Genomic DNA, 13,320 nt, shown 5'->3' with positions numbered 1-13,320 from the left:
ACACTTGCATTGATTTGACTTGCACTAAGACACATGTATTCGTATAGACACCCGGACGCACCACACACGTGAATACGGAGTAATTGGCATTAGTTGTGTCATAACAACGACAAACTGTCATCACTTGCCCCGAGTCATAAACAGCCTTTGTAGTTTGTTACGAAATTAAACAATTATAACAAATTATCTCAATGTAGCAATTGACGAACTGAATAATTGTCGCGCCATGCCCGAACTACTGCTCTAAAAGAAAATTTCGTGCTACCCCGTTGCGATAGATAGAACTCTTGCGGTTGTTTTCCAGGGTTAATACAACATCAAGGCTTGTTTGCACTCACAAGGCTCGATTGGAGACCAGAATATTGCCCGACAAATGGAAGAGAATTTTCGGAGGAGATGAATGTGTTTTTCTCTTTGTGTGAGAATGTGTATAGGAAAAACGGAAGAGGAAGATAATATAATCTGGGTTGGGAATTACAACATCCATAAAATGGTTAACTATTAAAACGAAATCAATATGCATTAAGCTTGATAAATTCTGACCGTTACGTAATCAACTAAAGATTTCCGTAACAAGGAATTAAGAAAACGGTTGGCTTCCAAAAAGAGTACATGGGCCCACAACCCACCCCACTCTCGCACATCGCATTCCCAAAGACCCGAAGTCCTGAGATCGCAGCCACATAATTAATCATAGGGTTCGTCGGCCAACGCGCGTGTGTGTACCATAACCCCTCTTCCCACTTCCTTAAACAAATACTACACATCACTCAACCTCCGGCTCCAATATATGAATAAAGGAAGAAGTTGGTATTTTACATATGTGGGATATTTTCCCTCTTTTCACTTTTCAACTCTTTTCATTTGTTTTGTGAAAAAAAAAGACAGAAAGAAATTTATTTTTAATTGTGCCAAAATAACAATTGAATAAGTGTCAATGTCTTGCGACTTGAATTAACACTTAGTGACATTAAAGCTAGGACCCCTTTCCTATATATCGAGTGACATTCGTCTTGAATTCGATCTTGCTCGTTTATCAAAGCTCGTTTGTTTAAAGCTCGTTTATATTGATATATTCCCTCCGTCCTGGAATACTTGCATCGTTTCTATAAATGGTAAACTTTTATTAATATTATATCACATACCCCCTTTATATGTCGTTTTGTGGTCTCATGTACCCTCCCCCCACCCCCTATCCCCTTTAAAAAGTTGACACATATCCCCTATCTATGTTAAAAATACTCACTATCAACTGTCATCTAATTAAATAATAAGTCAATTACATTGCATTAAACTCTGTGCCAGTCAAACCGGTGGAAGTATTATGGGACGGAGGGAGTATATAGTTTAGCTTGGCTCGAGCTTGAATTTAAACAAGCTACTCGTGAGCTATGATCTAACAATGAAAAACTTAAATGAGCCAAGCTCGAACACTGGAAATGCAAGCTCGGTTAAGCTCGGCTCGAGCTCGAGCTTGAGCTCGAAAATTTCATATCAAGCCTAGCTCAAACAGACTAATATTCGACTCGACTCGGCTCGTTGACATCCCTAAGTAGAGAATACTATTTTCATATATGAAACAAAAGACGAGAGAGAAGGTAGTTGAGCCGTCTCAAACATAATAGAGGCCCTGTGCTAACTTTAAGGATTAGGCCCCAAAAAGTTAAAGTTCGTGGAACTTTAAAAAAAAGAAGTGTGCATCTAGGTTTTATTTTAAGTCTCATATGTTGTAGGTATACTCTCAACCATTATGACAAGCAGCAATAACTACAATATTGGTGCACATTTAATACATGATCCAAATTTGGAGGCCCTTTTAGCTCCTTCATATTCGTGGGCCTTGCGCTATAGCCCAGCTTGCACATGCTTTTACCCCGGTCTGGAAGGTCGTAGATACTCCGTAAAAGAGTTCATTTAATTATGGCAGTGTAGAGCTCGGGGGTAAGGGCATATTGGGTGCTTTTTTCAAAAAATTAAATGCTCATTATATGTTATTTTGGTTACTTTTAAAATGTAGGAATTATGTCACTTGTCCGTAGATCTTTTTAAATATATATGCTTATTTTAAATGAGCACAAAACGTGTGATAGCCTTAAATTTTTGTATTGGACAATGTATAAAATCATTCAAACAAATTCCCAACTAATTCAAGTTAAAAATTCAAATAAATTAAAATTTTAATTTCTTACCGCAACCGATCCCGATAAACACTACATTTCAGTTATCGTGTTGTACCAAGTTTTACCGAGTTCAAGCTTGTTTATTAACATTAACATAAGAATCGAGTTTCAAACAAGCGTTGATCAAGCTTGTTGACGAGTTTATTCGCGGGCAATTCACGAATGTACCAGCTCATTTGCACCTCTATTGCCCGACTTTAGTCTCATAAATAAATAGCACTGCTCGTAATTAATTAGCAATAGAAAAAGCACTAACGATACTTAAAATATTTTTGAAAGAGTTCATTTCTTTATTGTATATCATAATCACATGATTTTGCCAACTTTCAGCAGTAAATCATACTAAAAGTCGTAGTTTCTTTAGGTATATATCAGCAATAATCCATTCGGATAACGTTTTGTACATACTATTTAAGTCATGATTTAAAGTATAGTTAGTGAGCAGTTATATAGATTTGAGATGCTTTTTGTAGAGCAAGAAAACAAGCAAGGAATGAAATATTTCCTTTTATAGCAGTTCTTAGCTTTTATTTGTCTCAGTATCACTCCTTTTATAGCAAGAAAACAAGCAAGGAATGAAATTTTAAGTGCAAATGAGCAGGAAATAAGTTAGAGAATCACGTAAAGGACGAGTGCAAATAAACAAGTCCCTAACTTTTACAATACTTTTTATACTAGTTATATACTAGTATTATTGTCTTACCATCAAATTAATATAATGCTAATGACCCTAATTTTGACTAATTATTGTTAATGATTTAGGATTAAAAGGTTTAACTTGAGAAAAAGTGTCATATTAGTGATATTGTATCCATTGTTCAGTCTCGGGTCGTGGAGGTTGCTAAAATAAACAGACTTGACAAACTAAGCTCTGAATGCATTCCTAACTACGGAGTACTTGTCTTGTTTGAATTGAATGGTCAGAACTCAGAACATACTAAGTTTGATCACGCAGTTGATGAAAATCACACTTGTACTCTACACATTATCAGGATTAGAATTTAGAAGTAGTGATCAAGGATGATTCTAAAAAAACAGGGTTTCCTGTTACAGAACTGTTGGGCAGTATTCTTGTTAAGACCTCATTCAAGTAATTCCAAACAGACATAGCTTTCCTGCAACAGAAAAGTGAAAGGTTAAAACTTGAATGGGGCCATGAAATTCAGACTTCCACTTAACGTCTTAAGGTTGAAGATTATTTATTAATGGAAGCAAGGAAGTTGATTCAGATGGCTTTATTCCATTTGGAATGCTATAAAAAGGGTGAGTGACATTGGTATGAAACACACAACCTGAAGTTGAATTCAGTGATTTCTATACAAAGGAAAAGGTTACTATGGCAAACAATAAAACTCTAGCCTCCAATCTATCTGCTCCACAATCCTCATCTGTGATACAACCTTCAAGGATTGCTGATCAACGAGGCATGTACTTGGCATCTGATGAAAGAAAGTTAGGGCTACTACCACCAATGGGTACTGGTCGTGGAAAGTTGGCTTTGCCATATGAAGAGGCAAGCAGTTTTCCTTTACCATATGATCAGGTAGGCAGGATGCCTTCAGCACCTAGAGGTGCTGAACAAGGTCTGACGCTTTTGCCTTCAAGAGGTACTGAATTGGGAATGCGATTTCCATCTGATCATCATGATGCCATGTCTCTAGAGTCAAGGGGTACTGAACGAGGAGGCATCTTTCTTACATCTGATGATCATGCCTTGGCCAGGCAGGTTCAGCAACTTCACAATCCTGATGCCCGTAATGTTAATGTTAGGCCACTTTTCCGTCTTGTTCAGGATATTATTGATCGTGCCACTCTTGAAGGGGATTCACAGGTATCATACCAATTCTTTTAACTTTCTTGTACCATGTTATGCACTAAAACTTCTGGTTCTGATATGCAGGGCTCACACTCAGGGAAAGAGGCTTCCATGGAAGGGAAATCTATTAATAGTCTTCAGGAAGTCCCTGAATTGCCACTTATTGTTGAACGAGTATCCTGTGAGGTGATTATACTAGGCCTCGCGATAACTTCCTAATATGTTACTTACATTTTTTATTATTGAGAAATTTAGTAACAACCAAACAATTTTTATATGGAAATTGATGCAGATGACCTGCAAGGTTCTGAGTGGTGTTGATGCACACAATACCACCCTGGCAGTTCTGAGTATGTTGCAACACTTCTCTTGGGAAGCCAAGGTGGTGCTAACACTAGCAGCATTTGCATTGACCTATGGAGACTTTTGGCTTCTTATTCAAATTTACTCCACAAATGCACTTGGAAAAGCCATGGCGCTTATCAAGAGATTACCAATGGTTGTGGAGAGCACAGGAGGGTTTAAGCAACAGTTTGAAGCAACCAATAACCTAATCAAAGCCATGCTTGAAACAACAAGGTGTATTGTGGAGTTTGGAGAACTGCCCACGTTATATATCACAGCTGAGGATCCAGAAGTCAAGGCTGCATTGACTCATTTTCCAATTGCTGTCTATTGGATTGTCAGAAGTGCTGTTGCTGCTGCAACCCACATTACAACTATGTCTAGCAGGGGACTCGAGTAAGTTATACTGATGCAAAATCGATTAAGTAGCAGGTAAACAAGAATTAATAATGTTTTCATGGATATTTCAGATTCGGAACTGCTACTTCCCAGTCATGGGAGCTCTCCAACTGGGCTCACAAGCTTAAAAATATTAGTGATCATCTCAGGGACACGCTTTCTAAATTGCACCAGCTCATAGGTTTGTGAACAAACACGTGCCCTGGTTACATTTCTTTCATCCATTTCGCAACTTCATAGTGTGACGTACATTCAATTTAATGCAGGGGAGAAGAGAGATGTTGATGCTTATAATATGATACAAAAAATAATCTACCACACAATTCATGTTGACAACATGAAAGTCCTGAATATCCTCATCCATGCCAACGATGAGAATGTACCTTCATTGTATGATGGTCCGACAAAGAGAAGGGTCAGTTATAAAATGATCCTAACATAATTTAATTAAATTATGAACCCCCTTAATTTGATCATAATTTTAGGGAATTCCTCTATAATTTCAGGTCCATCTTGATGTGTTGAGGAGAAAGAATGTGTTACTGCTAATATCAGGTCTGGATATCACTCAAGAAGAGCTGATTATTCTTGAGCAAAGCTATACTGAATCAAAGGCACACGCGTATGATATTGTATGGATACCAATCATGGATCATTCAGTCCCATGGACAGATGCCATGCAAATAAAGCTTGAGACTTTGCAGGGTTCAATGCCATGGTACTCTGTCCACCATCCTACAATGATGAGCAACGCAGTGATCAAGTTCATTAAAGATGATTGGCACTTCAGGGGTAGACCTATCCTTGTGGTGTTGGATCCTCTTGGGAAAGTTGTTTGCCCTAATGCTATCCACATGATGTGGATCTGGCAAAACAACGCTTTCCCCTTCACAAGTATAAAGGAGGAGAGCCTTTGGGGCCAAGAGAGTTGGAGGCTTGAGCTGCTTGTTAATGGCATTGATCCTAAAATATTAGATTGGGTAAATTCATTTTCACTCATTAATCTGTCCTAGTCCGTCAATATTATATAGTGTTATTGTTCTAAGTTGTGGGTTTGTGTGAAACAGATTCAAGCTGGAAAGTACATATTCGTGTATGGAGGTGATGACTTGGAATGGATCAGGAAGTTTACAAGGGAGGCACATGCAGTTGCACGAGCTCTGCAAGTTTCAATGGAAATGGTGTATGTGGGGAGAAGCCACAATAAAGAACTGGTGCGAAAGGTGAGTGAATCTATAATGATTGAGCAGCTGAGCCATTGCTGGCAAGACCCAAGCATGGTATGGTATTTCTGGACAAGAATAGAGAGCATGATATTTTCAAAGATACAGCTTGGAAGAGTCCATGATCATGGTGATGTGATACTACAAGAGATACAAAGGTTGCACAGCCATGATAAGTCACATGGAGGGTGGGCTATACTTGCAAAAGGGTCAACAATCATAGTACATGGACAGGGTAAAATAGCCTTGATTACCCTTCAAGAGCTTGAGCTTTGGAAAGAGAAAGCATCTAAAGAGGGGTTTGAAGTGGGATATGGAGATCATTATCATGATCTCCATAGAAAGGAATTTCCGTGCCATCGGATTGAATTCCCAGCTACTATCAAGGTTCCTAACAGTATGCTTTGCCCTGATTGTCGTCGCCACATGCAAAACTTCAACTCTTTCATCTGCTGCCATGAAGATGCTGGCATTATTGGATCAGAGTTTGCTCCAGCTCTTCACTATGAAGCTTGAATATCATTTTATATTATTATATATACTATTATGTGTGCTTTTTGCGTTCAATAATCATGATTTTAACTCATCCAAATAGTGGTTCAAAAAGATTATACTTAACTTCTTATAATACAAGTGTTTTGTTTTATTATATTTATCATATTATGTTTTACTTGTGTGATTTAAGGTCTGCTCGTGTAATGAGATGTATATTGATATTGATATTGATATTGATATTGATATTGATATTGATTTTGTTGGATATAAATCACCCCCATACTATTTATTACTTATTAAAAAACAACTCCAATGGATTATATGCAAAGAGTCGTGATACATGTTGCGAAATTGAAACAGTTTAAGTTCAATCCTAGGTGAAGCAGTTCAGGTGTAAACTAGTTTGCTTTGCTGACCATGTATTCCTCGTCTGCAATCCGACCTTCACAGAAAGGGCCTAGTACTCTTTCATCTTAAAGATAATGAGTAACGACTGAGATGTTGTCGTTCTAGTGAACCTTCATCAACTACCAGTACCACCCATTCAACTTCATTCACACCCTACCACCTTGTCTAATTCCCATAACCACTTTATGGGGATCTTTTACCAAAATGGCTACTTTTACTATTTTATTTACCAAAATGGCTATTTTTTAATTTAGTTATTTACCTAATCCTAAGAGATGTCAAGAGTTTGAGCAAACATAATACTCTCTTCCACCTAACTCTTTATTTTGCCTTTTCTATTTATTCGAACTAATTTGAAGACAAAAATCAATCCTAATTCATGTTAGGGTTGTTGGGTGATTTGACGAGTGTATATATGTTTTACACTTACAAAAGAGGAACAATAAAACCTTTAAACTTAAATTTAACAACTCCATAAACTTATATTTCAGAACTCCATAACTAACCATTAGCCCAAAAAATTGTCCAAAACAACCGGTGGTATTCCTAGTAGAACTCAATGCTCAAGAAAAAACTAAATGACAAACAGGGCAATGCACCCAAAAAAAGGTAGAAAAAAGATGTACGTACGCATTCAAATAATAGACGTTAACTCTCAATCAAAGTATATATACAATTCTAAAATTTGTTCAAGTAAGAAATTTAATTTGCGAGAACCGGAGCTTTTGTCATACTAGCAATAAGAATGCAAGTGAATCAATTTCCATAATTGAAATCACCTCCCACTAACAGAGAACCATATAGAAAAGAAATTTTAGCAAATCCATACTGACCCCAACCACGACTAGTAAATGTTAGTCAGAGATCGATTTCATATTAGAATAGAAACCAAAATTCCAGAACATTGAATATAATTGAGTCTCAAATATATATGCATGAAAAATAAGCTTTAAACGTTCAAAGAGAAAGAAAATTACATACTTGAAAATTTTCCTCTTGGAATCTTCAATCAGAAACCATTAGCGTTTATGAATGCCGATAGACAATTGGGGAAATTGGAAAACGACATACTCCAATGACGTTTACTTAGGTATTCGAAAAATAAAAAGAACCCAGAAGATATATATAAAAATAAGTCTCTAAAAAAAAATCACATTGGTTCACTATTTAAAAAAAAAAACTCAAACCAAACCTGTTCTCTACTAAAAAAAACTCAAACCAGATCACTAAAAAAAAAAACTCAAACCAAATTGGTTTTCTATAAACAAATAAATAAATAAAATCAAACCGGTTCACTAATAAATAAATAAACAAATAACTCAAACAGGTTCATTCAAAAAAATTGAAACCGGTTGATTGGCTTTTACTTCAAAAGTCAAAATAGTAGCTAGTGGGAAATATTATTAAAAGTAGCCATATTGGCAAATAAAATTGTAAAATAGTTAATATGGTAAATAAAATTATAAAAGTAGTCAATTTGATAAAAGATCCCACTTTATAGCTTTCAAAATCATTCGTAATCCTTTAAAAGATCTCATTATTCAAGTGCAAACAGCTAGCTCCAACGTTATTTGCACCATTCACTGAGGAAATTTTGAGCAACACAAGTAGTAACCATTCTAATCTCATATGCTCACGCATCCAGCATCACCCACTAAAGTTCTAGCCCAAATACACCACCAACTTATGCCATCCCATCTTCACCTTAAAAAAATATTTAGCACAAATTTTGTTTTTTCGGTAAATCGATTTTAATAAGCAAAAGGATATTTGATACTTACCACTTTTTAAGTTTTAGGTTTTTGTATTTCCCACCTTATAAAATGTAATTTCATATTTATTGCCTTCATTTTATGAACCGTTTTTATATTCACCACCCCCTTGTGTCCTTGACAAACTTCATTCAAATTTCATTCCATGTGACCCTTGTTATTGGAAACATAATGAAAGATGAGGGAAATTAAAGAATTTAAATGGGCCCGCGTGAGCAGAAATTTGGATGAAGTTCGTTAATAAGTGGTGAATACTAAAAGTTTCATAAAATTAAGGTAGTAAATACAAAAACCTAAAACGTGGTAAATATGAAAAAATCCTAAGTAGAACTCAATTATTATAATCAGTAAAGATCATATCTAAACTAATATATTAAAAAGCGTTGTAAATAATGTTTATGTGTCACGTAGTACTATCATCTTTACGCCACGCCATCCACTCATTAAGTGTTATGTCATGTCATGAACCATCAAAAATTAATTCAATGAGGTTCGAACACCGGATCTCAATCATGGATAATAACTCTTATTACCATCTTAACCCACCAGCAATTTTGGTTTATCTCTTCACTTTAATTTATAAATAAATGTTAACATGAAGTTTAAATTAAAACAACTAAATTTTTATTTTCTATAACTATTTTGGAAAAAAAAATAATTAAATCATTAGGACAACCGTAAAGAAACAAGATGTCATTAGTCTCATAAGCATTAACTATAGAAATGTTTTGCATATATCTAATTTGGTGTTTATGAATTTGAAACACTTAGTACCACTAGAAAAAAATATACAAATTGTAAGTAAGATGATCGAAAGATTAATTGGGATGATAAAAGACGTAGTGTATTTGTGGAGTTGATGAATTTAACTATTCTTTTTTACTTTATGGAATACACGTATTTTGGTCATCTTTGATTGATCGCTTTAAGTAGATAGTTTTCTGTATGCTGGCTGTCCATGCCTGTGTTTGATTCTCTTGGCTGACTGTTATCTTTGATTTCTTTGAATGACCAGCCCCCTTGGGTTTTTTAGGCTGACTAGCCCCCTTGACTTTTTAGGCTGACTAGCCCCTTGACTTTTTAGGCTGACTAGCCCCCTTGACTTTTTAGGCTGACTGTCCCCCTTTGACTGACACGTGGCGACGGTTCATTTTTCCTTATACGCGTGGCGGGAGATTTGAAAAGTGTTTTGGACACGTGTCGGCCATCCGGCAAGTGTGGGGAGTTGTGATATTTTCAACTGCCCAGATCTGCTTCCTGTCGTTTCAACTTCCTTTCGTTTCTTTAAGTAATCGTTTCTTCTTTTCTCTAGCTTCATTTCCGTTCTTTCTCATTTTCCTTTGCAAATTTTCTCGCGCTGCCAATTTGCTCTCTTTCTCTCTCTTGTTTTTCTTTCTAATTTGTGTCCGTCTCTTCCTGCCGTACTTCTCCGTTGGGGTTTGGTTGTTTCTCTTGGTAAGTTTCGAACTTGGTCTGGTTTTTTAGGTTGTCCGTTGTTTTATTAGGGTTTGGCTGTCTGACTTTCTTGTTTTGTTCTTTCAGTTGGGTTGTTTGAGGGACTTTGCAGCTGTTGAGAGTGAATTTCCAGAATTAGGTACGGTTTCTGGCCTTACTTTCTCTTTTTGTCGGGTGTTTCTGTTTTTGCTTGCATGCGCTTTGAGTGGGGGTAGCCAAAACATGACTGGTAGGGTTGGGGTTGGTAATGTGATAAACCTCTCAGACACAAGTAGCGATTCTGGCATAGAATTAAATATGGACGGGAATACGGCCGGTAGTAACGCTAAGAATACTGGGTGGGGGATAAAATCGAACACGCCACCTCCTTTTGCGCAGTTTATGGGTGGGAATCCTGTTACCGGCCCTTTTATACCCATGACTGCGGCTCAGTTTACTCGCTCACAATAGTTACATGGCCTGCGGGCACGAATGGAGAGAGAGCTTAGGCCGAATGAGCATAACGTGCCGGCTGGGGAGCCTATTTTAGACGTAGATCCGATTTCGGTTAGGTACCATTTGCGGGATTATCGGGAATTTACTCAGCCTGGCGGCTCTGGTCTTGGGGAGTACGGTACTAACATCGGCAATATATATGTTTCTGATGCCGTCAGACGCCGAACCGTCTACAAGTAATCGACGGGCCGGGAAGGAGCCTGCCGTCCATGATGCGGGTGAGGCTAATTCCGCTGGTAGTGGTGATGTGCCTTCCACCCCTGGCGACTCCATACTGGAGTCTTCTGAATCTGGGTCTCTTGGGTTAAGGGCGCCGCCCATTGCCGACTCTGATGAAGATGAGGAGGATGTTGCGATCTTGCAGCAAGTGTTTGAAGAAGAGGCCTTGGACGCCGATGTGAATTTCGAAGGTGAGGCCGCTGCGTTCTTGGTTCCGGCCCCTCCCCCTGATGATTCTGCTGCCCTCACCACTGAGATAGATGGTGACTTTGTAAAAGAGGCCATTGCCAACCGGCATTCTGAGGTTGGTGGTCGTTTTTTGGGTTTACCTGAGGGCTACAGGCTGACTGTGCCGAAAGAAGAGCAAACGGTGGCCGACTGCCCTGAAGGCCATGTCGTTGTGTACACGAAAATGTTCGACTATGGGTTGCGCTTTCCCTTGCACCCATTCATTGAGAAGGTTCCGCGGGCCTGGAATGTCGGCCTCGTTCAGTTATCGCCCATAGTTATTCGCAATCTGGTTGCGTACACTTGGCTGTTTTCATTCAAACAGTGGCCCTTGACCCTCAACCTTTTCAAAAAACTGCACTAGCTGAAGCGTGATGGGAAAGATACCGGCTGGTGGACGATCTTTACCAAGAGTCAGCGTCAGACTGTAAGTCCCCGACTTTCCAGCTGCAAGGACTGGAAGGACCACTTCTATTTCATGGCTGTTCCCGAAGACTACCCCCTTCGGCGTACTTTCTACCAGCCTAAACCTAGGATGGAACAATTTGACCAAGCCGACCTTGGGCCCCGAGAGCAACGTGCGTACGACAGGCTGCTGGTTGATTATGTCGACGTTGGGCTGTCTAAGCCTAAAACCTTGCCGGCTTTCTGGCTTCCTCCTGTCGGTTATATTCTTAGTCCTGCCGCACTGGGTGCAGTCGGTCTTGCAGCTACACATCCCCTTGGTAAATGTAGTCGTTTGCTTGCGCTCTTTATCTGTTGTACTTGTTTATATTTCTTGGATCTCTGTTGTGTCATTTTGCGTTTGTTAAATTTTTCCCTGACTTCCTCGTTCTTTTTTCTCAGGGCACCACCTTTTAAACAAGGCTTCACTCGGCCTTGATAAGAACTGGAGGGTTGTTGAAAAGTGTCCGGCGGCGCCTGCTGAGAAGTATTACACTGTTGCTACCTTCTGCGCGAAAGCTTGTCGTGGTCGGCCAGCCAGCTTTGTGACTCCTTCTGCCGTTGTGAATCGAGGTGTGGTTCCTCGCGTTGTTCGAACAAAGGTTCCGGCAGCTGAACAAGCTACATCCTCCGCCCAAGACGAAATGACTACTGGCAGGTTTGCTTCTCTTCCTACTGGTCGTGGGGGACATGCTACTCGGAAGAGGTCTTCCAGTCAGGCGAAGGCCAATTCTCCCAAACGGTCGAAAAATGACGCTGCGAAGACAGGCAGGAGAAGGTGAAAGACGTCTACGCCAGCGTCGACAAGCCCGTGCAGACATCTGGCGCTGGAACGAAGATCGCTGAACAGCCTGCTCAGTCGGTTGAGATTTTGGATGTCGACCTGATGTCCAAACTGAACCGGACGCAGGTGTTGAGCGATTTGATTAGCGATCCGATCCACCCTGTGCCTGTGTCGAGGCATAGTCCTTCCATGAACCAGTCTGCCAGTTCGGCCTCTAAGTATGGGGTTATAGTTCGTTCTGGGGGGGTTTATTGAGGACAAAACTGTTGTGCTGTCTCCGGATACTCTTGCCGGTCTAGCTGTTGCTCTCGGTCATGCTGAAGAGCACTGGCAGCCGCAGAGTGATGTTCTGAGGGGTGAGTCTATCCTTTTTGACCGTCCCAAAGACGGAGGTACACTAGGCTACCGGTCTCTGCGCCAAGTTGTTACACCCGCCGACGGTATACCCCAGGAGATTGAGACGCCGGCTGCACAGTTGATGCATGACCTGTACTCGGTATTTTACTTCCCTCTTTGACTTGCTTGTTTTTTATACTTGCTTTTATTTTTATACTTGGTTTTATTTTCAGCTCTGAGCGATTTTTTCTTTCAGGTGACGCAATCTGCTACCGAGCTTGTGGAGTGCTATCGGAGTTATCAACGTCGTTTAAAACGATCGCAAGCTGAGAAAGAGAAGCTTCAGACTGACCTTGCTGAATCGGTCAAGACTGAAGGTGACTGCCGGAAGGAGATTGCGAGACTTGAGCTGGATGTTATTGCCGCAGGCAAGAGGAAGGCTGAACTAGAGTTTCTTCCAGCCAAGTTGACGGCCGAAGAGCAGAAGACGGCTGAGCTGCAGATTAAGCTAGATGTGGCGCTGCAGGCAGCTCAGGATGCTGAAAAGGCTGCTAAGGATGATCGCAAGGTTGTGGCGCTGAAGGCTGTGCAGAAGTTTATGAAGTCTGACTTCTACTGCGAGGAAATGAAGGGGCGCTACAATGGTGGGTGGACTGCAGCCCATCGTTGTGCCGTCAAAGCCTTGACGCTGACTGAGGCTGCCTGGGGTAATGTGGAGGTA

General features: G+C 39.7%; 1 protein-coding gene across 1 annotated transcript; it reads left to right on the top strand.

Moving 5' to 3' along the window:
• Nucleotides 1-3,459: 3,459 nt before the first annotated feature.
• Nucleotides 3,460-6,642, top strand: LOC110784774 (protein SIEVE ELEMENT OCCLUSION B). The gene is made up of 7 exons (XM_021989218.2): nucleotides 3,460-4,011; nucleotides 4,081-4,182; nucleotides 4,289-4,737; nucleotides 4,812-4,921; nucleotides 5,007-5,155; nucleotides 5,247-5,720; nucleotides 5,808-6,642. The coding sequence occupies exons 1-7, from the start codon at nucleotides 3,517-3,519 to the stop codon at nucleotides 6,477-6,479; spliced, it is 2,451 nt and encodes an 816-aa protein (XP_021844910.1). The 5' UTR covers nucleotides 3,460-3,516; the 3' UTR covers nucleotides 6,480-6,642.
• Nucleotides 6,643-13,320: the final 6,678 nt, after the last annotated feature.

This window comes from Spinacia oleracea, chromosome 4, assembly GCF_020520425.1.
Source record: "Spinacia oleracea cultivar Varoflay chromosome 4, BTI_SOV_V1, whole genome shotgun sequence".
NCBI classification, from domain to species: Eukaryota; Viridiplantae; Streptophyta; class Magnoliopsida; order Caryophyllales; family Amaranthaceae; genus Spinacia; species Spinacia oleracea.
This window is presented reverse-complemented; position numbering and strand designations above follow the sequence as displayed.

Coding starts and splice junctions, on each gene's coding strand:
- LOC110784774 (XM_021989218.2), top strand. CDS start 3,517: ATGGCAAACAATAAAACTCTAGCCTCCAATCTATCTGCTCCACAATCC. Junction 4,183..4,288: donor TTGAACGAGTATCCTGTGAG/GTGATTATACTA, acceptor AAATTGATGCAG/ATGACCTGCAAGGTTCTGAG. Junction 4,738..4,811: donor ATGTCTAGCAGGGGACTCGA/GTAAGTTATACT, acceptor TGGATATTTCAG/ATTCGGAACTGCTACTTCCC.